Genomic DNA, 26,539 nt, shown 5'->3' with positions numbered 1-26,539 from the left:
AATATTTAAGCAGCAAATAAATTGTCAAAAAGAGTATTTTACTTATATTCGCCGTTTCTAGTTCTCTAGTCAAATGTTGTGAACATAAAAAATGGGAAAATGGAATGTATATATGGGCTAACACTCATTTTCGTAATAAAACTTAATTTCTTATTTCTTGTATTCAATTATTATAAATACTAAATAATTGTAACGTATATAACGAATAAAAAAAGTTAATAAAAATGTCTGCAACATTTGTTTAACTATGGTCGTCTTCTTTTAATTTTCATAAAAGCTTTGTTAAATTTATTTTAAACGTCGTTTTTAACAGAAATTAAGGATTCAAATTAAATTTTAAATTATAGTTTTTATTTGTTAAAATTTGTTTATTTTATGAAGCTAAAAGTAGCTACATTTGGCTGGAAAAACACAGAGTCCACAGCCCTGGAAAATACCAACTCCGCCGTGGTATATTCGATAGACCTGCCGCAGGCGCTATCGATTGTTTGGCGAGCTTTAGCTCTGTGTTTGTGTTATCGTCGGTTGCTCTTTGCACTCCACATTCCTCGCTTCGTTTTGGCCGCCAGTTGTGTTTTCGATTGCTCTGCGTGCTGGTCGCTCCTCCAAACCTCCAAGTCTCCGACTCTACGATCCTACGATCCTACGTTTCTTCGCGGCTACTCCAACTCGCAGTCATTCGTCTGTTCGATTGTTTGTTTTCTTCGCTGCACTTTTTGCGCGCGCGCAACCGCCGATAAACAGCGAAAAACCAGGAGAAAAACTGCAATAAACACTGGAAGTGCATTTTTAACATTTAAAACGACTCTGTGAATGTGTCTTGATTGAAACATTTACTTTCGTTTTTTTTTTTTGCAAATTTTGTTCTGTTAAGTGTTAAAAACTCCATTTGAAGCGCACGGAAAATAAACTTTTTAGCAAAATGCAGCAGAAAGTTGAAGAGGTTAGTACTTTTACTTGGATTTATGGATAATTTTATAGATTTTTTTCATGAAATTACAGATAATGTTTAATTTCCCCTCCTTAATATTAGCTAAAAAATTATCTTTTATTTTTAATTTGATAGGTACATCATTTTTGTACAAAACAATATTTTTATTTACTTTACGAGGGGCTTTTATCACTAACATTTTGAAAAACAAAGTTTTAACTATCCAACTATGTATGTATATCCCAATCTTATTGATAGGCTTTTTTTTATATTTTAAAGAGAAAGGATTCAAACTTCAAAATTTATTTTTTAAAATACAATACGTAATTGATAAGAAAAAAATATAGAACTTAGAACTTCGCTCGAATTAAAAACTAAATTACCAATTACTGTTATTTCTTAAATCTTGCGTCATAATATAGGAATAGTTCAGTCACGATTGCTAATAAAAAATATTTAATAAATACCTAAACAATCTGTTCAGGTTTTATTGGTATATACAAAGATAAAGTGATAAAAACAATAGATCAAATATTAAAAACAAAATGGTAATGGTACTTAAAAATACATGGAAAATGGTTTAACCGAATTTTTTTTGTTTGTGTATTATTGTAGTTTTTATTGCTGCTTTTTTTGTTTTTGTTTTTGTGCTTTAACTTTTTCTCCTTTTCCTCCTCCTCCACCTCATATTTTTGCCTCCCTTTTCCTGTATTTCATTGAACTTAGTACGCCCCCGATGCTGCGATGCCTCTGCCGGCGTCGCTGCCGCTGTTCTGCCGTGACGTTCCATTGACTGATTTTCCCGACTTTCCGCAGAAAAACAAAAAAAAGAAAAACAACAGAAAAAAGCAAACAACAAAGCCAACACCAACAACAATGCTCCGGCCACAATTGTAAAATGGTTTTGTTTGGTTTTTCATTTACATGTTGTTGTTCTTTTAGTGTGTTTTTTTTTCGTTTTTCTTCTTCTTCTTACTTTGCCCACAGGTGTGCATGTGTGTGCCCCCTATTGTTGTTATTGTTGTTGCCGCATTATTTGCACAGTTGGTTTTTTTTTTGGTTTGTGTTTTATATATTTTTGGAGCCGTCTTGATCTTTTTTCTTGGGGGCCAAAACCAAAGTCATGGTAAGAGCTGTGAAATTTGTGATCGCCATTGTTTGGACTCCATTTTTCGTTGTACTCCACCTCCTCTTTCTCTCCCTCTTTTGTCCACCCTCCTTCGAAGATGAACACATCAAGATCTTGAAGAGAATTAGGCCTTAAGTCCCAAAGTGTGCCACAAATGTCAAGTTCGATAAACAGCCTTTTCCAAAATCATTTACATCATGTTTTGAAAATGTAATATCATATCATTTTGGTTAGTACTAGAGTTTTCAACTATAGGGATTTAAAAAGGTTGTATTAAATATTCGAAAAGTAATAATTGATAGGTTTGTTAGAACTAACCACTCCGGGGAAAGTTTAAAAAAATAAAAGAAATTTGGTTGACAAATGGTTTATTCTAGGATTATGCATTTCTAAAATAAAATTTGGACTGAAGAATTGACATCAGAAAATAACAATAATAAGGGGATGAGTAACGAAAGCTTATGGCAACCCGAATAAGTAATTTGTTTTCTTAATAGTGGGATTCTTCTCTATATAAAACCGAATAAATTCGTTTTAAATACGAAATACATACATATCTACCCATGCAAAAGAGACTTACTTATAAAAAGATGCATAATAAGAAGCGCCGAAACAGCTGTTTAAGCAGCTTACTCAACAGCCCAGAACGCCGAAAAAAACGATATATGGTTTTGGAAAACTTTAAAGAGATGAAACACGGAACCAAAAAGCCAGAAAAAATGCCTTTTTGGCCTGGCCAATGCCAGTTGCAAGTAAAAGTCGAAAAACCTGTAGCCACGAGACACCGAGGGGGGGAACATCGGGCCAGATGACTGTCCATGACCCAAATAAAATGCCTCGAGAATTGCAATGGACAGACAAGACGACAAATGATCGAGGGGGCGCCGCAGGGGCGGCGAATTGAAGGGGGAGTGAGGGGGGTTAGTCCATGGCCAAGTGATTGAGACTGGCTGATTGGCCATGGCAACGGATTGAGCTCGAGGATCTCCCCGATGCGATTCAGGCCAAGCTGAAGATCTGCACTCGATCACCAGTCCGTTTGAGAGAAGCGTTCAGAAAAAAGTCGAGAGCAGAAGTCTAAATCCGAGAAATGAAGACTCAATTCCTGATTAACTTGGATACACTCAGCCAACTATTTATGACGATGATTGAAGACATACAGAAAGATTGAAGCCAAGAACCCTCAAAGCTATCGTTACCTTTTCAATTATTCTATCATAAGAAATTTTTATTTACTCCCCTTTAAAATATTAGTAATGAAACTTAAGACATTAAAGCTTTTTCTTCTATAAAATTTAAAATTCAAAATATAAATATAACATTCCCAAAATATTCTAAATAACTAATTTAATTTAATTAATTTATTTGTTTTATCCCGATGCGACAAGACTAGGTCTTATAAATTATTACATCGGTCACTTTGGAAAAATTAATAATAGGGAATTTTACAAAACTTAAAAGCTAATACAAAATTAATAAAGAGGAATACAAAATAAACAAAGAAAAATAGTTACGTTTAACATTAAATAATTTAAATTAAACAGATAGAGTGTAATAGTAATAGTATTATTATGATGTTGTGCTTTTCAAATAATTGGTAAGATCTTTTTTAAATTGCGTTGCGTTCCTTAGGTTTTAATATTATTAGGGAGGTTCCTAATATGTTTAAATTTTTTTTGTATTTTATATGTAGATGGAACCTAATATTATTATAATATAAACATATCTACAAGTTCATTAACTCCTTCATTAACAATGCATTCCTCAACAATTACATTTTTTCCCCCTGAGCATCTCCATGAGTTTTTCCCAATTTTGCGGCAAAAAATGCCTCCTAAAAACAAACAGAAAAACTCCAGGAAAGGAAAAGAAAAACCCCAAAAACCGGTTAGAATTTGATGCATCATTTCTGGTTGTTCGCTGGTCTATTAAAATTTCGCTTTTTTGCGCATTGCGGACACAGACGGCGGGGTAGTAAGATTTTCACGTCGAATTTACCCGTTTGCCAATTGAAAGTAAAAATGCCCGAAACCGGTCAGCGAAGCCGAAACCGCAGAAAGCACCGTGAGATCCTGACACCAGCTTTGATAAATGCCTAATGAATGTCTTTATGCAGCTTCGCAGCCAATACAAAGTTTGTAAAAATGGAAATTACCCCGCGTTGAAAAACATAAGCATAATAATTATTGGGTGGGGGCTGCGACAAGATGATGGGCTACTACCTGCTACCAAAACATAGTTTGCTGACGATCAAGGTGGACAAAAGCCAGCAGGCGTATCGGACTGAGATCCAAAGAATCCAAAGAACCCAAAACTCAAAGCCCGAAACCCAAGACCCAAGAGTCCGAGTGTAATTACACATAAACGCAGATGGTCAGATGATCAGATGAAAGAGGGGATAGCCGAAAGTAACCTTTTGGCGGTGGGAGAGATGGCCCAAAGCCGCAAAGCGGGCTCAAATGGAAAACGCAAACAACAAACGCAACGCAAAGTACGCTGAAAAACGAAAAATAACTTGAAGAAATAAAAATAAAAAATAAAATAAAAATGAAATGAAACAAAACTCGAAACTTGTCGTGCGTCGATCGCCAAAGGGGCGGAGGTGGAGAAGGTGGAGGTCAATGTCTGGGTTCAACGACTGCTGACCTCTGGCAATCTGGAAAAAGAAAAAAAACAAACAGAGAAAACCCCAAAAACAACAGTTATTATTGAAGCACTCAAACCGAAAAGATGAGAGATATTATCTCGAAAATCCGAAACTGGAGCAGTTGAAGGTAGCCAAAGAGAAGATAAAAGATATGGAAAACGAAGCAAAGCAAATGGATTTGGGATTTGTGGTGCCGAGAATCCTCTACTTAATTAACGTATCTACTAATTATGGGTGGCTAAGCCGAACTAGATTATATGAAAATCTGGAAATGGAGCTTAACATTAAACGATTTCTTTTCAATTAATTTATTAAAATCATTTGTGGATCATGCATAGAATTTCTGGTTCTACATAGATCTCATATACATATACGTCCCTCCTTAATATATTTTATATTGAGTATATTATATATTTAGAACCTAAAAAATCGAAAAAATAACTAATGACTTTAATCACAAGAGATCAATCATTTTACGCCATCAAAGGAACCTATTAATATTGTGATTAATTGACGAAAGTCCAATGTTTCCATCATTTTAAGTAAATCCATCATTTTGTATTCATAGTTTAGAATATTATCTATCTGAAAAGGTAAACTTATAAAAAACTTTAAGTGCTCGTTAAAATAACTAGCCCTTAAACAGATTATATAAAAAATAAGAGTTCATAAACTTGGTTACTCCCCGAGATTCCGTTAGGTCTTCTGGGAACCCCCAAACCTAACTCTTTTTCTGGGGAACTTTCAATTGCATCTTGGGGCCAACATCACTTCGACATGTCGAGTGCAACGGGGCTGCTGGATTGTTGCCTATGCCTATGCCTATGACCACAATAAACAATGGCAAATAAAACAAATATTATGCATCATAAATTTCACCGACACCGACAACGAAACAGAAACAGAAAACCGGTTAACTTCTCAGTTCTGGCAATGAACTCAAAAGGCAAAGACCCAGACCCAGAGCCCGACTTTTAGACTCTCACAGATGGGATCCAAATCCGAATCGGAATTGAATTGAAATGATGCCGAGGTGTAAAAGCGAAATGCTGCCCGATTACGAAATCGAAATAAGCCGAATCTGAATAATAATAGTAATAAGACGCACATAAAACATTTCGTCGGCCGATTAGAAATTCAAATGAGTTTGGGCCAGAGTTTCTGGGGGTTTATGGCGTTTTTCTTATGAAAAGTGAATGTGAATGCGACGACCGTTAGGACTGAGGCAAGCATTTAACTGCCCCACAACAATGCAATGTTTTCCTTTATATATTCAGAGCTCTGTTTTCGAAAGTGATTTGAACTACATTTTATGCGGCAATCCGAGGCGAACAAAATGAAATGAAACCAAAGCAAAACCTAACACCATATAGAGATACCATAATATGTATAACCGATGCAGTCGCCGCGTTTCTTAATTGATCGATCGCAGCCCGTTTACCGTTGGCCGGCTGATATAATTGCCGGCCGCAAGTCGATTTTATAACTCGAACTCGGTCCCGACTTGGCCACAAATCAATTTGCCATAAACCATAAACTATGTATACAGCATAACCCAAAAACCGTGTCAATCAAAGTGAAAGAAGTCATCGTCGATTATCTCACAGATACAGATATTCCCGATTGCAGCGACCATAACACATAATTGCTAGTAAATTGTTCGCAATTAGTAAATCAATTGATTGAACGGATTGTACCTCCGATATCGAATTGATTCGATGTCATTGGCTGTAATTTCGGTGCGACTCACTGATCCACGATCGCTGATTAGCCGGGTTAGTTATACCTTAGTCAAAATTCGACTTTTCGCCATGGTATTTCAGCTTACAAATTGTCTTTGCACAGTAAGAAACTATAAATAGAAATATACAGAATGCTTATCAACGGAATCAGAGGGTTCAAATTTAATCTCTAAACTTCCGATAAGAATAGAATTTAATAAATTTTACTTTTATATCAATTAAAATACTTAATGAAGAAAAATATATTATATGTAATAAAAGTATAAAAATGCTTTAATTTCACCTAAAAATATTCCATAATGATGGAAAAATTTTTAAATACAAGTTTCAAAATGTAGTTTATTCAATTCTAGACTTTTTCATTTAAAAAGCTTTTAGTTTAAGGATTCCAAAAAATTGGTAATTTTGAATTTGCTTTCACAATTTCTTATGCCCAATGCCCATTTATCTAGATTTATGGCAGAGTTCAAAATTCTGAAAATACGAATTCAAAGTGCATTTTCGTTTTTTCTTCAAACGCGGGGCAACGGACATCGGACATCGGTGGCCAGATGATGAAAGATGCTGTGCCTAGTCCCCAGATCTTTTCCATTCTTTTCTCATGATCGCTTCGCTTTGAAAGTTGTTTTCTCAAATCAACTCAACTTAACTCAAATCAACTCGGAATCAACTCACCCCATCCCATCCTCAGCACAAGTCATCGAAGAAGAACGTGCAGGAGAAATAATGAGATTTTACATTTTCTTTTTCTAGAAAGTTTTTCTCTTCGGTGCAGCCTGGCCTTTTTTTGTTGTTCAATTTTCTCGCTTATTGTTTTTCCAGTTGTTCAGATTTGTTTTTTGTTTTTTTCTGTGGCGGAAGAAGGAACTTGGGAAGTCGGGGAAGATGCAAGTTCATCGCGGCAGATGTCATGCCTATCAGTGCTGCCATCACTCAGCTTGAAAAACAGGACAGATAAGCCATAAAAAACAGGGAAAAAAAGGACAACAAATTTAGGAAAAGGACAAAAAAAAGGACAAAAGTAAATGTGCCTACATTTTTATGTTTTTTCCAATGGGTTATATATTTACTTAATATAAAGGGATTTTAAATAAAATTTAATTATGTAATGATCTACTGCGCCCGACTCACAACCTTCTTTGTTTGATCATTTTACCATGGTAAATTTTTGTGCGTATACGTAATAATCTAAAATTATTATAATAATTAATGCATTTCAAGTAACTATATTCGTAATACAAAAAAATTAAATATCTGCGTCAAACCCGAAAAAGAGTCGTTCAAATCTGAATTTTTTTCTGACAAAAAAGCTGAGAGTAAAAATTAAGAAATTTTAAAAGTGCTTTACTCTTTTTTTTGCTACAGAAAAAATCGTACTATAAAGAAAATCTATCGACTGCTTTACGTCTCTTTGATAATTTGTAAAAAGAATTATTTTTTAAGTGCCGAACTGTAAGAATGATGGTTAAAAAGGCATTTTAGCAAATAAAAACAGGTTTATACACTTTCGACTAGCAAAAATAACACTCAAAACCTTTTTTTTTTAAAAAGGATAGATTTCCGGATAGGGGATGTTTGAAATTTTTTCCGGATAAAGCCGTTAAAAAAAGGACAGATCTGTCCGGAAAGAGGACAAAATGGCAGCACTGATGCCTATACCTATAGTATATACATAACTTGCAGTTTTTCAATTTCCATTTGATTGATTGCTTTCGGTGAGATAAAAGGTTTTGCCGGTGTGAGAAATGTCAGTTGAAGATGGCCTTGTTTTTTGCTCTTAAACATCCACTCATTTTTAAAGATAAAGCTGAGTTTTGGTTGAGAAGTTATCAGTTCTCAAATAGAGGAAGATGTTTTAGACCGTTTCGTTAAGATGTCACGTTTCATCACTTGGTATTCATCAGAACTAAAATCAGATTGAGTATTCAACTTTTAGGCAAATATCATCGGGAACTCAATGAGACACGTAACAATAATATTTATTTTATTTATACAATTCAGACTGAAACAGATGCAATTCTGCACTATATATTACTCAAAAATGTAAGGGGGAATCCCAAATTAGTTATTTCTTCGATGGAAATGATTTACCGTCATTCAAGTGCTATCAATTAACATTCAAAAACGACTTCTGACGACCTTAAATCATTTAGGAAAAGATAAAGAGACGACAGGTGTTGGTTCGCTAAGGCATGTCATGGAAATTATTGGAAAACTTTCCCCCACCCAAGGGTTCAATGTGTCGACTTCCCAGGCATTTCGCTCATAACAAGGCGCTCCCCTAGCGCCGAACCCAAGCCAGGGCCCCAAAAAAAAAAGACTTTCCACTCCACTCCATTGTTTTGGGGGCCGCCGTGTGGTATATTGATAAAATAAGCCTCGTGGGGTGACCTACCACAATTTTTCGTTCGTTTCAGTTTCAGCAATGCGATTTGCATGGGGCAACCTTAACCCATTGGCACCGATGTGCGGCACTCTACTCTCTCTTTCAATTAGCCCGCCGGCATTTGAACAGCAGTGCATTTTCACAGGCTTCGAAATCCGAAATCCGAATACCGAACTACGAAATCCGAAACCAAATCCAGCCATGTAAATGGCAGTCAGCCGGTAGAAATATCAATTAGATTGCCGGCAGAAGAAGAGCCGCTTTCGATTGCATGTCGGATCGCTGGGTGGGCGGGCGAATTATGGTGGATAGGTATGATAGATATATGCTATATGCTATATGGAGTGGGGCCCCCCACAACCCGATGCATTTTGTTTGCTCGACTTGCTAACATTTTGTGCTACTTTACATTTTTCCACACACACAAATGATGAGGCACTGCATTTCGGATAGATGGATGGTTGGGATCTTTCTTTTCACACAGCACTGCGATTTCCATTGGCTTTTGACTGCGAAAATTTGAATGAAAGCGAGAGAGACAAGTGTCAATGGCAGACGTTGGTTGGCAAAAGCGTGTCGCAATTTCCACCATCAAATCTAAAAACCAACTAAACAATGGGCCGTGGCTGTACTTTCTCCGATTCCAATTGAATACGGCCGAAAGTATGGAATGATATTGTATGGTACGGTTATGGTATGAAATATATGGCATGTCGTGAGAGTCGCCAAATTGCTGGTGGTCCCAAGTGCAAATGCAATTGTCTCGGCTAAACCGTAAGTTTAATTGCAAAACCCATACTTATAGACCACACCACATATCGCGACGGCTCTATATAAGTCAAGGTTCTATTGACTTGCGGCTTATTGATAAAGATAAGCGTCCATTATCAACACTGACTATCAGCGATAAGGTTCTTTCAGCCCTATACACCATGAACATTCCATAAACGAAATGCTGTTACCATTACCGCAACTTTGGCAATTCATCAATGTCAAGGTGTTATTCATATATGAATTGTGGGCGGGGCTGGGGGCTAATTAGCATATGGCCGGCTTTGGTGGCATTAAGTGTCGCTTGATAAGGTCCATTAGCCGGAAATGTTATATACAGTTTTTGGAGAGAAACCTCTAGTTTTGGTACCTATTCAAATGGTTACAAAGGGTTACTTTTTTACCTTATCTTGTTGGGCAATCGATGGGTATTTATATCCTGTGAATCCGTTTCATATTATATCAGCTGTTATAAGCTGGTTCTTCTTATGAATAATTTTATAATTATTTCCATTATTTCAAATGGGTGCAGACCGCAAATAGAATGCCAGCCAACGAATACAGTATAATATAAATGAAATCAGCGACTTTATCTAATCGAAAAGCTCTATTAGCCAAACAGTATCATTCCCCGAAGAGCACAATATATTTCCAAATAATGCCTAGACTTTGAAATAAAAACTCCAGATTTATTACGTAGTAATTATAGAGGTGATATCGTTCTTCCGTCCCTTACAGCAACGCCCAAAAGTGTAACTCTTGGGCCTCAGAAGAGTTTGGAAAAAGTTTCCGACCATGATGACTCAATTTGTTACCTGAACTTGAATATATGTATATCGATAACGAAATGATAGCTGATAGGGCGTATCAGTCGCAACTTTCCTGCACACATATGCGTATAGGTACTGACAATCGTTTGGGCAAAGTGTAAATTGCTATATAGACACCTGCTAGGGGCGCCAAGTTCTCCGGAATCCAGAGATAATATTGCAGCAGGCCGTGTAATGCCACAGAGTACATACCCACCACATACGTTAATACATGGAGGTGCTATTCCGCTGGTGGTGCTAAACAAACGAAATAACAAGTGGGGGAATGTCGGCAAATGGAGCAAAGGAAGCCAGCAACCAGATAAGATACTTTGGCAATTTGTTGTTCCTTCTGCTTTGGCCGAAAGTAATTGAAAATGCCGTTGCCAATTATAAATGGAGGGTGACTCAGGCACTGCAGCAAAACGGTGTATTTCACCGGCGTACTCGGTGCTTTCCAAAAATAATCGAACTATTTTGAATTTCCCAAATTTTGATTTTGTTTGATAATAAAAAAAAGGCTCAGTTATGTCGGTGTTAATAAAGTGGATACAAAATATAAAGATTATTTCTAACATTGATGTATATGTAATGTAATAATGTAATAACTTTTTGGCGCCCCCGGGTGGACCGAGACATCCCACCTAAGAAGGAACTTCACAAGGCCTATATGACCAACTTTTCAGATACTTTTCCCCTCTGGATTGCATAACACCATTGCACCTGACGAACAGAATCTCGTGCCAAGCAGTTTATGGCCGCCTTCCCGTAATGAAGCCATTTTCACAGTGCGGCCATTTCCGCTGTCACCTGCTGCTGCAAAATGCCTCAAATGCTGCTGTCCGGCGCTCGCATTCGCATATTCGCATTTGTATAACAATGCCTGGGTGTTTAACGGTCGAAGCATTACCACTAAGTAGCTCCGTCATCGTCACATCGCCTGTCACACAAACATAGTAACATAAATAAGCCAGCGGAGACAGTTGGCCCCCATCCATTTCGAATGAAGCTGAAGCAAGAAAAAAAAGAGTCACCAACTTTGCATTTGCATTGGAGATTTCTGCCTTTCGCGTAATTTATCTCCGACATGATTTGGCAATTGTCTTCTCAGTCTAGCTGGTTCAAAAACTAAAACCCACCACGGTGAGTAGTCAAAAACCGACGTCTCCGTTTCCATTTTGTTCCTAAAGCGTGGGAAAGACATTCCCACATTTGTTAAGCTTGTTATAAGTACATTTAACTAAATTAGAGTCAGATATTGTTATTGTTTTAGTTTCAACACATGGCTTGTTTTCGCTGGGCGAATTTGTTAAGGTGTTGGCGGTTTAGGTCTCAGTTGACCTACTTTCATAATAGTTTTTTTGGGTAAGAAAACATATATTTTCTCTTAATTTAAAAACTTTTATTTTAAACTCTGTTGTTCTATAGACAAGAGCCTTTGAGCTAAGAAAGTTCTTAATCTACTGCCTCAAGTAGTATATTCTATAGTGATTTACAACCATTATCAATGGCTTTACCTTGCCATTGATTTAACACTAGCCAATGTCCACAAAACTTATCTACCTGCACTATCAGGGAAATTCTCGAGAAGTGCATAACTGTCCGACTAGAAAACCCGGCAAAGTTGGTGAAAGGCAAAAGCCGTACGATAAATTTCCATAGCACTTGGTAATAATAAATATGCACAACCTTTCACAAAAAAATAAAGAAAATGGAATGCAAGGTGTCAAGGGGAGTTTGGGGAAAATATAGAAATAACCCAGCGACGATAATGATAATGATAATTTTTACGATCCATGCCAACTGACGGACAACGGACAGCGGACAGACGGACAAACGGGCATACGGACAAAATATGACGCTTATAAAGTGCAGTTAGCATGTCTTAAAGACGTCTAAACAGTTTACCGTTCGCTGGCAGTGGCTAAGCGGCCGCTAAATGTCATAAATGCGGACAATGGACTGCAAAGATGGACAGGCGGCGGCTTCGGCGCATTTCATTCACAAAAAAATAGAAATAGGTATATCAAAAAAGTAGAAAAAAGAAAACCGCTGCCGCCCCATTCAGCTTGGCTCAAGTTCAGCTCCAGTGGGTGTGGATCGGATGGAATCCTACAGTGTAGTATAGTATAGTATGTCTTTTTATCGGGTGGGTGGGGCCCCGAACGCTTAACGGTTAACTGTCTGAGCTGGAAAATGACCAAAACCGTTCAGAAACGCAAGCCATTGTCACGTCGTCGGGAGTGTTGGCACTTTCTCAGGTAACAAATGGTTTCGCTTTTAATCAACCCAAAAAGCTGAGGTAATTCCCGCCTGTCACAGGGGCTCTCTTGACGCACCACCGACAGGCACTAGTTACCCCATCGATCTCTGTTTGTTCCGTTTCCAGGTTTGCCAAAAAAATAGAAAATAAAACAATACGGAAAACAAAAACAGAGCAAATAGCTCGAAAGCGAACAAAGCAAGTCAATTAACTTTGCCCGTGTATCTTGTATCTGTTTGTCCCATCCGTAGAAGAATCTTGCGGTTGTCGCGGCTCACCGACAAAGCGTTTCGCAAATATTTGCCATTGTCTCCGCTCGGCGTACATATTTCAATCAGCCAGCGACACAATATGAAACACAGTTTCAATTACAACAGCCAGCAAAAGACATGGCAATTACAAAGGCCCAGATATGTGCACCCCAGCGATCCGATCTGATCTGGCCAGAAGAACAGATGCCCAGGTGAATGCACAGAACAAAATTTTAGGTCAGGGAAAAAGCTATCAAGAGCAAAAGTTAATTTTAAATCTGCCTAAAATATGTTACAAGTTATGTATAAAAATATACAATTTTAGATACTGCAAGCAGCATAAATCCTTGAATTTGGCAGTATCAAGAATCTTAATAAAAAAAACCCTAAATAAATGTTTAATTAATAAGAATATATTACAAATGTTAAATTATTTACGGAATTTGAGAAACATAGTTATTGATCACAACACAAAATCAATACATCTGCAAGGCATATATTAAAACTGTAAGTAAAATAAAAATGAAAGAACTTAAAAAATTCTTTGGAGAATAAGTAAACAAAATTTTTTTATTAATTTTGTTTAACTTCTTTTGCCAAATTAAGAACTCAAAATTTTAAAACCAATAAACTTCAAAATAATTATTTAAACACCACCTCTGATTAAAAACAATTAGGTATATTTTTTGTTTGCAAAAATTGATCATGGCATCGCATAATTTTTTCTTTCCGTGAGCTCTGTATTTTTTACGTGCTTCGTGGAGCGCCCCAAGTTCAAACACGCAACTGTCAGCTGCACTTACAGATGCAGATGTGTACATGTGTATACATGGCTTGTTCTTCGGTTCTTTGGTTCCCTAGTTCTTCAGTTTTTCAGTTCTTCGGTTGTGGCGCTTATTTGCCACACCGCGTGTCAATGGCCCAGACCAGATGCCACTTTTCCCTGGGAAGAACTGCAGCTGCCCCTGCATTTCGCAGTGCATAGATGACATAATGTGGACGTCCACTTCCACTTCGCCTTCGCCTCGGCATAACTTACAATATGTGTATACTGGAGATATGCTGGGCACGTTTTGTGGGTCTCTGATCTACTCTGCACTCGGGTGACATAATTTGTTGGGTTTTGTTTTTTGATTTCTTCGCCTCTTTATTTACGTTATTTTACCGTGGTATTATTGTTATGGCCTTTTTTTGCGGCTCAATGTGGTGCGGTTCGCATATTTGAGTGCTCCACTTGAGCGACCAGGCTACTTTTTTGCATGGGAAATTGGCCCCAAATACCACCTGTAACTCGTTTATTCTCTATTAAATAATAGAGCAGCAGCCTTGAAAAATCGATAGATTTTTAGTTATTTATTGGAAATATTGATCCAAATGTGAAATTGTCGTTGAGCTCGTAATTAAATACCCTATCGATAGAAATATAAATTTTGGCCATTTTTTTGCAAAAAATCATCCTTTATAAAACAAGCCAAAAATGTAGTTTTTCTTAATCAACCCAAAAGTTGTGGGGATTATTTAATAAGTTTTTTCGCTGTTCAAAAGTGTTCATATCTTCGATTTGGGACTATTTTTGGCTAAGTTACAGATAATAAAGTCTTAAAAAATACATATTTTAACCAAAGAACTAAGATCCTAATTTTCCACCTAAAAAGGCTGTGTTTTGATACAAATTTGGAATGCCATACCTCGTTACACTTTTTATAAAATTCCAAACCGAATGGAACTTTAAACCTAGTACTTTAAATTTTTGATTAATTATTGCAAACAATTAAGTAGCCCCTTATCAAAAATGCAAAGAAATGGCAAAACATTAAGTTCTCCAAATCAGCCGATTTTGGATTTTTTTTTACAAAAAAAAAACCATTCTGTTAAGGGCAAAAAAGTATAACTAATTTTATAGTAATTCCAATTGACTATTTTTAATTGACACGAAATTTCTTTGGAGCTTCAGGGGTCAATAAAATAGTTCCGCTCAAGATAAGACTTGGTCTTGGAAAAGTTCCCCCGAGACCGACTGAATCATCCGGCGTGTCTATCTATATAGCTGAGTGGTTGCTCTCCTCCCGTCAGCAGGCACTTAATTTAATGACCGACTAACTAATTAACTGTCCGGGGCCAATAAAAGCTGACCAAGACCGACAGCCGAAGCCAAATTAATGGCCAAACAATCCACAATCAAGCCGCCGCGAGTAACGAGGCGAAATTGAAAAAGCAAACCTTAGTTTGAGCCCCTGATTTGGCCAGGTCACGCATTGTTGGCCAAAACCAAAACTAAAAGCAAAACAATAGAAAATAGAAATAAAAACTTGGGGAGGAGGAGCTGGGAAAAAAGTGATCGAATCGATGGGCTTTTTATCAGCACATTCGCCCATTTGATTTCCACCCCCTGCCACCCCAATTTCCCAGCTCGCTTATCGCCAATTCATTTTGGTAAACACAAATATACCCACCTACATATAGGGGAACCTTTCCGCCATATAAGATAAGGTTCGAAATTCGAATGAAAAGCCACACGAACTATTTGTCCGCAAATTGCGCAAAAAGCGAAAAATATCTTTTTGGCCCCAATTCTCCCACCAATCCCACCCACAATCCTTGGTCCGCCCCTCCCCGCCCCTTTGTCCCATTTTTGGCCATCTATTTTTTAGCCTGTTTTCGCGTTGTTGACCAATTTGCTCGGTTTGCTAATGGAGCGCCCAGAGCTGTCGACGTGACTCTGGCCATCATTTTGGTCTCTTGGTTGCTTGGTTTCTTTGTTTCTTTCCTTTTTTTTTTAATTTTTTTGGCATGGCAAATCTTCAAATCTAATGACTGCCATCGCCGTAACGGTCCATTCTTAATGGTATTGGTAATGCTAATGATATGGCGTCATAATTGACACATGCTCCAAGTGCATCCGCCTTAGATTTCCCCCGGCGATTATCTCCGTATCTTTTTGCCTCTCTTTTCCCCCCTCCCGAAAACAGTATAGATATGGTGTGTGGATCACGATTTTCTATAGGTATGCAAAAACTGGGTCGATCGGATCGTGGCTAAAGCTAAATCTCAGTTGGGCAAAGAGATAATGGTGGCATTGGCAAATACTGGAGGTATGGGAGGTGTCTTCATGGGAACTGAAGGGGTTTAGTCGGATTTATCGCAAATGGGCGTAATGAAAAATCTATGATATATAAGAAACAAAATTTAACGACTTTAATAGCCATTTTACGATAGACTTTGTCTAGAAATCAGGGTAAGGTATTTGTTAGATTTACGTCATTATTCCAGATAAGAATCATAAAATTTGTTTAGGCATTTCGTACATACATATGTGTTATATTTTACTCAAACTTCATTGTAAAATATTAAAAAAGATAACAAAAACAGAAAAAAATGAATCAACTACTTGATAAAATTTCCATAAATATACATACTTTTAAAGAGTGTTTTTTCTAAGACGTATGTATAATGCTTTTAAATTATTAAATAAAGCACTGAATCACCGTAAACTTCAAACACGCCTGTTTTGTTGAATTTTTTGTTTTAAACATGTTGTTTTTAAGTTTTGCTGACAAATGTATAACGACAAGTATTATGAAAAAATAATCGCAATATACTTTTTACAATTTTTTGTTTTCACCTAAAATATCAGCATGCTAAAAAATCTTAAGAAACATATGAACAATCTTTTAACAAAGAGTTCCTGAGGAGTCCATTATTCTAAGCACAGGATATTTGGCACCAATCTTTATCTTTTGGTGGATATCTGGCGATATTCCCTTTGAGACTGCCAAATGCCAAAAAAAATGTTAAGTACCGCCCTTCGTTTGCATATCCAATGTATTGTTTTAATTTTAGTTTTTGTGTTGCATTTTTGCTGTTCGGGTTTTTGTTGTTTTTTGGGCGGCTTCTTCATTGTTTATTTGTACAATTTTTTTTGCACGCTTCAGCTGCAACTGCGGCGGTCACTGAGGAAAACGCTAAATGAATTGCCCCAAATACGAGTGTTGTACGCGATGATCACGAAGGTGATGATGACGATAATGATGAACGTTATGCTAATGCTGATCGCTCGCCTGGAAACGACGTCGGCAGAGCAGCAGCCCAAGCAGAGCAGAGAAGAATGCACGGGAAGAAAATTTGGGATCATCTTATAATGGGATCTTAAGTTGTCCAAAATGCTAAAACAATTTTCTTCTATTTTTTGCGTTTTTGGAAATTATCTAAAAGTTAATCTATGAAAAACTTGATTTTAAGTTATCAGAAGATCATTTGACTTTAATTTCTGGTTAAGAATAATGTTAATTTATAAATAAATATAAGATTGAACAACATATTATCAATATCATAAATAAATAACCAAAAGATAAAGTGGTATATTATGTTTTCAGTGTAGCTGTGTAGTTGCCCGAAGTGGATCAGTTGCCAGACAGAGATAGAGCTATGAAGAGGAAGGGAGAAGAGGGAGATGGCGGGAAGAAAGAGCCACAGTCACGGTCACGTTTCTTGTCACGTTCTCCCGCTGTTTTTCGTTTCTTCTCCCGTTTCTTCTCTTCGGCTGTTCGAACCCCTGTAATTCCACCGATGTGGGTATACGACTTTTCTTATCCGCAAGCTAATTGATTTCCCATTTGAGGTTGCCCAGTCAAAGGTGCTGTAAATAACTCAGAGTTTAGAGTTTCTTTCTAGGTGCTTAATTTATGTTACCTTTTCGGGCATCCCCTGCTGTAAATAGTGTTAAATATAATGAAAAGATGACTAATTAAGTGAAATAGGTTTTTACTATAATATAACTGCCCACCTATAAAAAGTTATTTATTATATAACACTGGTATTTAAACTGAGCTTAAAGTTAGGAACTTTTTAAAACTTGAGCAATAGAAACCTAAACAAGTGCTAAGCAATTAAAATAATAATACTTGTAAATGCATTTTGAAATCTAAAAATTAGATAGTTTAAAAACTTGATCTGTTTTGAACGTTAATTGCAATATTTCGATTTTTTTTGATGGGGAACTTTGAAAATGATATCTTATTTTATTACTATTATTATTATGTAAATTAAATAATTATATGTATATTTATTACATATTTTTTTCCTTTGTACTGGGCACTTTTAAGTCTAAACCAGCTCCACCACCTTGTTCTTATTTGTTCGCTTTTCGTTTCTCATGTTGTGTGTTTCTTGCTCTTGCCAATTTGCTTTCTGCCTTGTTGCTTGTTGTGATCTTGTTGTTGGTCGATCTTGTCGTGGCAGCAACAGCAGCAACAAATTGCCAAGTCTTTGGTTTATTTGCTCGTTGCCTGCTTTTTGCTGTTTTTCGGTGGGCTGCCTCTGTTCACGCGACCCATTGGGCGTTTGACCCCGGCGAATGTGGCATGCAAATGGGTTCAGACTTGGACAAGAGTCGAATGCCGCATGCCGCATGCCTCTTTTACTGGCAATTCCATTCGCATTCGCAGTTGCATTTGCATTTCCCCCTTGCGGTAAATTTGCTGGAAAAACGCGCGCCAAAAGTGACAGCCGGTCGAGGAGCAGCTGTCAACTTGACTTTAGGCAGCTGCCGCCAAAAGTTGCTGTTGCTGCAGCAATATCGCCGCGATGTTGCCGCAATGTTGCTGCTGTCATTGCACTTGGACGCCACAGGCAACAAGTAGCGAGTAGCAAAACGGAAGTAGCGTACAACTTTTTTCTCTGCTGCATTTTGGACATGCATTCAAACATACCCTTTCTTTTTATGACAAAAAAATGTGGGTAGAACCCCTGAGCAGGAAGCGTTTCCCATGGGCTTTTTTAATTAAACTGTAAACTCTTGATATCGCATTACTGTTTGGGTAAAACATGCATAAAAAACATCCACACTTAAGGGCTTCATTGAGAGTATTTAAAATATTAAATTACCATTCCTGAGTGAGAACAAATTATTTGTGAACAAAATATGGGTGGACAAAATGTTTTCTTAAATTTGATTTAAAATATGTGACTAAAGCTTTATATTTAAGTTGTAAAATCTAAACTTTAGATATAATATAAATATAAATAATATAATATAAATATTTATTATTTTAAATAAAAATGTAATAAAAAATAATTTTTAAGAGGGAAATATTATTTAAGAAATCTAAACTATTGAAATTCAATTTTTAAAATTTTAAACCAGAAAATGTTAGTTATATTTTCCTTAAAATTTAATAATATTCAGTTAGGCTATTTCCCGCTTCGATTTCGGTTGACACTTTTTCCGTTTGGTTTTCTCCCAGCTTATGTTCGCTGTGAAGTAAGTGAAAACGACGTCGTTAAACGCACATTTTGATGCGATTCGTCGACTTTTTGGGTGCCCAGCCCAAACAATTGAGTGAAAATCTGCATCGAATCGATGAGCTATGGGCGGCGATTTTTCAGAGACAATATTTTTATATATCGACTCAGACTAAACAAAACGAGACAATGAAGTGGAGAAAAAAACACACATTCGCTCATTGCGAGCACTTGGCGACTCTGAAAGGCTGAAAGACTGGCACTTTCTAATGCGACAACGATGCGGAAGCAACAGCAACACACCTGCAACAGCAATGACAGCAACAACATAGTGAGCACCCACATGGCGATGTCACAGACCCCACAGACCTTTAATGCCTCCAAAAGCCAACTCGGTGACCCGAAAAAGCTGGCCCATCTGGCCCCGAACAACCCTTGCTTGGGCCCTCATTTCTCCCCTGAAAATAAAGAAATATATCTACATAAATGGGCGGTGGAGATGGGGAGACCCTGCAAGTGAAGTGCTTGAATTACGACTGCAGGGGAAGTATTTAGCCATCAAATGGATGCTGATTGCTGTGGGAAAAGATAGGGATTAGGGTTGAGAAAAGGAAAGCTCCTAGTCTCCTTATGTGATATTCTTTTTTTTCTTTTTTTGAAGTTTATTAAATCATTTTAAAGTTTATAAAAAATAGTACTTCTTATCAATTTTAAATTCGAAATTGCGTACTTATTTCTTTTAAATAATATTGCAATCTAATTTTTTTTTTAATTTTAAACAATTCAACAAAGATAAAATCTATTATAGATTAATAGATTCTAATCAACCATACATATAAGATATGGAATTATAACGTGGGTGTGTCCTGAATCATGCCTTATGATCATAATAAAAAACTCTTTCTTTTTTAAGCTTTATAACCTACAGTACTTAAAGAAAATCAACTGTTTTAAAATGAAATAAAAAAGGAATATGAAATAATAATATTTTCTAAATTGAAAACTTTATCGGGCACATTTAATGGAAATAGCTTATCACTATTCATTTGAGCGCAGCTGTGTGTGTTTATTGTGACAGTAAAGCTTGTTAATTAGCCGACAAATTCCTCTGTGCGGAATATACGCAGAATATTATAAAACTGCGCTGAAAGTGAGTCGGCCAAACACTTTTACTCTCGTTGCGTTGTTATATTTTGTTTTGTTTTAGTTTTGGCACTTTGAAAACCAATTCAAAAACCGCGATACAGACAATAACAAAACAGTCAACGAACCGGAGAGGAAGCAGCAAGCACCCAACCACTCAGCCACCCAACTTTGTTGTCGATGTCACGCACAATAATCGGCTTGGGTTACGCTTCGGTCCACCCTGAACCACTCTGCAGTGCTTTGGGCCACTCCAAAACCACTCGACACTCCAATCGACGTGTGTGGTTTTTGGCGGACCATTTGGGCAGCACGATCGAGGCTGAAGTCGAAGCCAATCATCCGATTATGTAAACAGCGGATTTGTCTCCTCCGATTTCGCTCAAAGATGCAGCTCACGGATGCGGGTGTATCTGTACCTTTGCATCTGCATCTTTGCGGCCTGCAACTCAGTCGATTTGCGGCGGATCGAAAGTGAGTGGCACTCGGTTTTGCGGCATATTCGATTACAGGCAGCTTAGAAGTTCGAACTTCGAAGCGTAAGCGGAGCTGCTCGAGCACTTCCTCCGTTTCGAGTTACCAATTGCACTCCGAATAAAATTAGCCCAAGTTCGTTTTTTTCACGGTGGTCCGATGGTTTTTAAAAACACTAGTTAAACCTAGAAATAAAAATATAAAAATACCTATATTTTAAAAACATAATATTATTTTTATAAACTTTATAAGTTATTTTTCATTTAAAAAATATAATCTTATTGCATCGCATTGCCTCAAGTTAAGATTTAGCTTAGATTTTTAAAGCGATTTAACGAGTTTAACGGGTATGTCATTCCATATTTGGATCATTATTAATGTATTTAGTTTAATTTATTGTTACGGTCAAAATTCAGATATTTTAAGGGTGGGAAATACAAAGATCGTAATATTTTATTATTAATATTCACTTAAATTTTCATATCTCGGATATCCCAAAATTATAAGAATAAATTATAAGTACAACTTAATTTCTCTGCATATAACTAATATATTCTGAAGAACCCGGTCTTTACTTAACCCCATTTTATTTGCCCTTCTTGCTTGCAGAAAATCGATCCCCTGACACGCATCCAGGAGGAGATCAAGGAGGTGGTGCGGCGCGAGGAGGAGTACCGCCAGCTGGCGACGCTCTCGTCTGGCACCCCCACCATCACTTCCCCCTCCTCGGGGCAGCTGGTGGACTTCGAGACATACACGGTCAATGGCAATGGCCTTGACTTTGAGACGAAACTGGAGCAGGACGAGGAGCTGCTGGCCGAGAATCAGAATCAGAACCAGATTCAGGATCAGGGAGTGCTGGTCACCGCCCAACCGGCGGCCGTGCAGACCACCTCGCTGCTGCTGCCCATCGACGAGCTGTCCAACACACCGTCGCTGGCCTCCAGCGTGAACAGCGCCAAGGAGGAGAGCCTCGATGGCCAGCACTCGGACGACTCGGGCATCTCGGCCTCCTCGCAGACAACGAAAACGACCTCGACCAATGTGGTTAAGCAGTCGCAGCAGCAGCAGCAGCAGCTCAAGCTGACCGTGGTGACGCGCCAGGAGCAGCGCTACATTGGGCCCAATTGCTATAACCTCACGCCCGAGCCGCCGCAACAGAAGCTGATCACCCGCACCATATCGACGCCCCAGCTGAGTGGTCTGCCCCAGAAGCGTCAGTTCGCCTTTGGGGGCGCCACCAAGGGAGTGATGCAGCGCTTTATAGCCTCGCACGGCAAGCTGGCGCCCACCAGCCCGCTGCCAAACGCCTCCTCCCCGTTGACCCTGAACTTGGCGGCCAATGGAAATGGTATTGGAAATGGTCTTACAAATGGCCAGAACAATAACCAGAGCAACAGCAACAACAACAACAACACCCTCAAGCTGAACACCCGCACTGCAATGGCCTTCTTGGAATCGGGCGGCTCAGCGGGCGGCATCACCTCGGTCACCCTCTCGCCGGCGGCCATCGAACGCGACTCGGAGGGAAGGCCCCTGCGACGCGGCTATGTGCCCGTCGAGCAGAAGATCCAGCGCGAGCTGCAGGACCTCAAGTCACGCGAATCGGAGCTGAAGCGACTGCGCAAGATCAACAGGCAGAACACCCTGAAGGCCTCCCTGGATAAGCTGTACGTGTAGGGGATAGGTTCTTATCTAAGAAACAGTAGAAACTTTTATGGAATATTTGTGGTTTTTGATTTTTATAGAGGCCATTCATTTGCAATTTTTATAGATTTAAATATTATATAAATACCATAAATTGTAAAATATAATTGAAGTACAGAACAGAATATTCCACGAGGTTCTTATAGAGAGTATAATTTTTAAAATCTCACATTTATAAAAATTGCTTTAAAGGAATTCAGAAATGTATATAAAATGGAGTTATTGGTTAGACTAAAGCATATTTTCAAGATGTAATTACATCTGAATTCAAATAGATTTAATTTATGATTTAAATTCGTTTAGAAGAGATTTCGATACCACCGCAGATTAATGCTGACTATTGTAGGACTTTAAAAACATTTCTTCATGTTGGACTTATATATTTATATTTTGTACACCCTGCAGGCAATTCAGCACAGACGACGAGGTCGATGCGGATGACGATGACGAGGACTCCGAGGTGGAGCACTGCTACGGACCCGGAAAACTGCGCAACGCCCAGTCCACACAGGAGCTGGACAGGAATGGGTGAGTGCAGAAAGGTTGAACACCAAAAAGCACAGATATTTTATATCCATTTCCATTGCAGAAACGAGCAGGAGATCCAGGTCCACAAGCCCTCCGGCAATCGCAGTCTGAACGCAGCCGCCTACATAGCCAACGGCCTCAGCAATGGGAATGGCAACGGAATGCGTCCGGCGATGTCGCTGGCCCAGCTCTGCGATCTGACGCCCGAGGAGGCACCCTCCTCGCGGGGACTCATCGCCCAGTGGGAGAGTCTGATCAAGAAGAACGCCGAGGTTGGGGCGGTCGAGGCGATCATTTAAGGATTGTGGGTCCGGAACCCCTTTAAAAATATTAACAAAAACAACACACACACACCAACGATCTGGTGCAGAGCAGACCAAATTATTATTGTAGTGTCCACACTTACACACTTGATCCTCCGTTTCTCCAACACCACGTCCACGTCCACGTCCACGTCCACGTCCTCGTCCTCGTCCTTCTCGTCCTCGCCCTTCTTCACCTCCTGCGAAAGCTGCTTATCAACGAATTAATCTTAACGCCAAGCAATGGCAATTGAAATTATAACTGAATTGAATTGCCTGTACTTAAAGCGATTTATGTGTAATTTATTATGTGTACGCGTACGTGAACTGTTCGAGAACTCTGTTGTATATATATAATTCTTCGCGTTTCCAGTGCGAGTTCAGTCGACTTGCTTATAATTTATTACAAATCAATTTTATATAAACCTTATATAAATATATATAAACAAAATACTATATGTACGAAACCAATATGCGAAAACGATTTAATAAAATAAAGAAAAAACAAAAAAAAACTTCAATAAAAATTATTTTTAGGATAATCCGTTTAAATATATATCCCAAAAAAACCTAAAAATATATTTGACGTTTGATTTTACAAAATATTGTCTTTTTTTTTTGAAAGCCTAAAAGTATGCCGCTGATTCGATATACTTCCATAGGACACAATCTTATAATTCCGAATGAAGCATTGTATTTTAGGTAAATAAAAACACATATATTTTTGGAAATTTTCATATTTATTTTTATTAAATACATTTCGTTTGTTTCTTTTGTTGTTACGGTTTCTGTTTGTTAATTTCTTGTTACGTATTCGCTCTGTACTAATTGAATTAATCAGATATTAGGGTGCCGTAGATAGAGAGCGCCTCTAGTTGGAGTACAAGGTTCGGTTAGAGTAAGCCGGTTGTTCGTCGTTCATCGTTCATCGTCCACAGACCTAAAAGTACTTTCCTTTTCTTTTTTATACACAACAAAACGGAAGCGATCGACACTCAGCGAATTTGCACTACGACCTCTTCGATTGCAAAGTGTAAACGGTGCCCGAGTGCTGCGATTATCTTGGAATTTTGGTTGATTTGTTGGTAGTTCGGTTTGGTTTGGTTGGTTGGTTTTTCTTTACTGCTACGGAAGCCTCAAAATACATTGCTATGTACGTCGTTTATGTATGTGGATTTGCGGTTTCTATGTGAAGTTGAAATCTTAGCTTAAAAGTTGTATTGCAAATAAAATCATATCGTCTTGTATACATCATATCATATCATGTGTCGTGTCGTATTTATATTCTGTATATTTACAAAAGCCGTTTACAAACTGGCGCAGCTCTTCGCTTAACTATGGACAAATCAGGCGATTAACTTATAGCTAAATTGGTCACAAATCATAGATACATAACCGATATAACCGAGATATAAACGTATATTCGCATATTGCACTGCATCGGATTGCTTGAGTATTAGAAATTAGGCAACAATCAACATATCGAAAATAATATAACGCGGTGATATTCACATACATATGACTAGAATAATACTTTGGCACACACATATATAAACATAACTCTGGGTGAGATACTCTGGGTCCTGGAAATCAGTTGTATTGCTCGGCGGTACGAAGGTGGAACAGAAAACTGCCAGAAACAATAATTAGTTAATTAGCATCCTGCCTGCCTCTCTGCCTGACATTTGCCTCTCTCTCTTGGAACTGGAACCAAAAAACCATTGACTGCTCTTTAATATCGTGTATATATATATATAGATTGTATATATAGAAATATAAATAGTAAGTATATATCATTTGTTAGCATTCATAATATATATATATATATTATATTTGCCCTTCGTTCGCTCGCCGTCGCCCGTCAATTAGAAACTAACACTTAAACCAACATTTCATATGCGTTGCTATATCCTTGCCTCCTCCTCTCCCCCCATCCATCCATCCATTCATTCCGATCGATCCTCCATCCTATCCTATTCTATCTGATTCGATCCGATTCGATTCGATCCTTTAACCAAAAGCGCTTTGAGCGTTCTACTTCGCGTACTCCTGACCTACAGCTAAGACAAAAAAAATGACATCGCTGCTTGCTAAAGTTAGTTCTCATTTTTATATAGATATACATATTTAAGAGTTTGTTTTTTTCTTTCTTTTTCATTGTTTTGGTAACATAAAATTAATCAACAAATTTTTAGAGTTGCTTGCTAAAACTTTTCTTAGTGTAAACGTGGTGCCCTAAGCGATGCCCACTAGCTGACAAATAATGGTTTTGGGTATCTGAATAATCGGACGATGCTAGTGGGCGAGTGTTTCTGTGAGTGTGCTACGGAAATTTGCATAAGTTTCGACCATACAATCGCTATGTGTGTGTGAGTGGGTGTGTTCTACCGTAAATCTTTATCCAAACGGAAGGGTTTCTCATATAGTTGCTCCTCATCTTCTGCTCGGTTCGGTGTAAACACATCTAAAAAACGCTGCTCCTGCACCTGTATCATCTGTACCATCTGGTTTCTGGTTTCCGGCTACATATATCCGTTTTCGGGTCGTGTACGTACTACGTTTTAGCAACTGTCTTCAAGTGCTCTTGCTATCCTTTATCCATATATATATTTGCTTGTATATATCGTCTTGCTTTTGTATATATGCCTTCTATATAAATATCGTTTGTTTGGTTTTTGGTTTTTTGTTTTGTTTTTTGTAATTTGCTGGTATTGTCTGAATGTGCTACGTACTTTAAACGCTAAACTAGTTCGTGTGTCGTGAGTGAGTGGGTGTATTCTTTTTTTCTTTGCTCGTTTGCTAGTAGACCGACATACAAAATTCGAGGCCACAAACAAAAACAAAAAAAAACATGAAAAAATTGCCATCTTCGGTTTACAAACTATCGCGTATATAACTAGTGCATACACATGTTCACATAGGTTCCTAAGTCCTCTACAGGCTATTAATATGTAATTCTGTTTGGTTTGGTTCCTCCTCCTGAATCCTCGAATTCCTCTAGAGCAGCTGGGCGATGACCGGCTCGATCAGACACATGTGCTCGGCACCGCGAACTGGCAGCCGGTTGAGGCAAAAGTGCCGGATCATCTCGGGAACCGTCTCGAAGGGACGGCTGAACTGGCCCAGGATATACTGGCCGGTCTCGTTGCGCTGGATTCGCATGTGCATGAAGCCCTTGGCGCCCCTGAAAAAGAAAATTAAATTATTGCTACAATT

The 26,539-nt window shown here is 38.1% G+C and overlaps 2 protein-coding genes across 3 annotated transcripts in view; one reads left to right on the top strand and one right to left on the bottom strand.

The window, feature by feature from the left end:
• The first annotated feature begins 579 nt into the window (after window positions 1-579).
• On the top strand, window positions 580-23,850 carry mdu (meduse). The gene is made up of 4 exons (XM_017149870.3): window positions 580-943; window positions 21,396-22,456; window positions 22,899-23,021; window positions 23,083-23,850. Exons 1-4 carry the CDS (start codon window positions 923-925, stop codon window positions 23,318-23,320), a joined length of 1,443 nt encoding a protein of 480 aa, XP_017005359.2. The 5' UTR covers window positions 580-922; the 3' UTR covers window positions 23,321-23,850.
• Window positions 23,851-24,090: 240 nt separating this feature from the next.
• hwt (heavyweight) overlaps window positions 24,091-26,539 on the bottom strand; it is a 61,960-nt gene continuing 59,511 nt past the window's right edge. For both annotated transcript variants that reach the window (XM_017149837.3, XM_070219276.1), the window contains one exon: window positions 24,091-26,507. In XM_017149837.3, the coding sequence (XP_017005326.2) occupies window positions 26,321-26,507 (187 nt within the window). In that variant the 3' untranslated portion in view covers window positions 24,091-26,320. The remainder of the gene's footprint in view (window positions 26,508-26,539) is intronic.

The sequence above is a fragment of the Drosophila takahashii genome, chromosome X, assembly GCF_030179915.1.
Source record: "Drosophila takahashii strain IR98-3 E-12201 chromosome X, DtakHiC1v2, whole genome shotgun sequence".
Lineage (NCBI taxonomy): Eukaryota > Metazoa > Arthropoda > Insecta > Diptera > Drosophilidae > Drosophila > Drosophila takahashii.
This window is presented reverse-complemented; position numbering and strand designations above follow the sequence as displayed.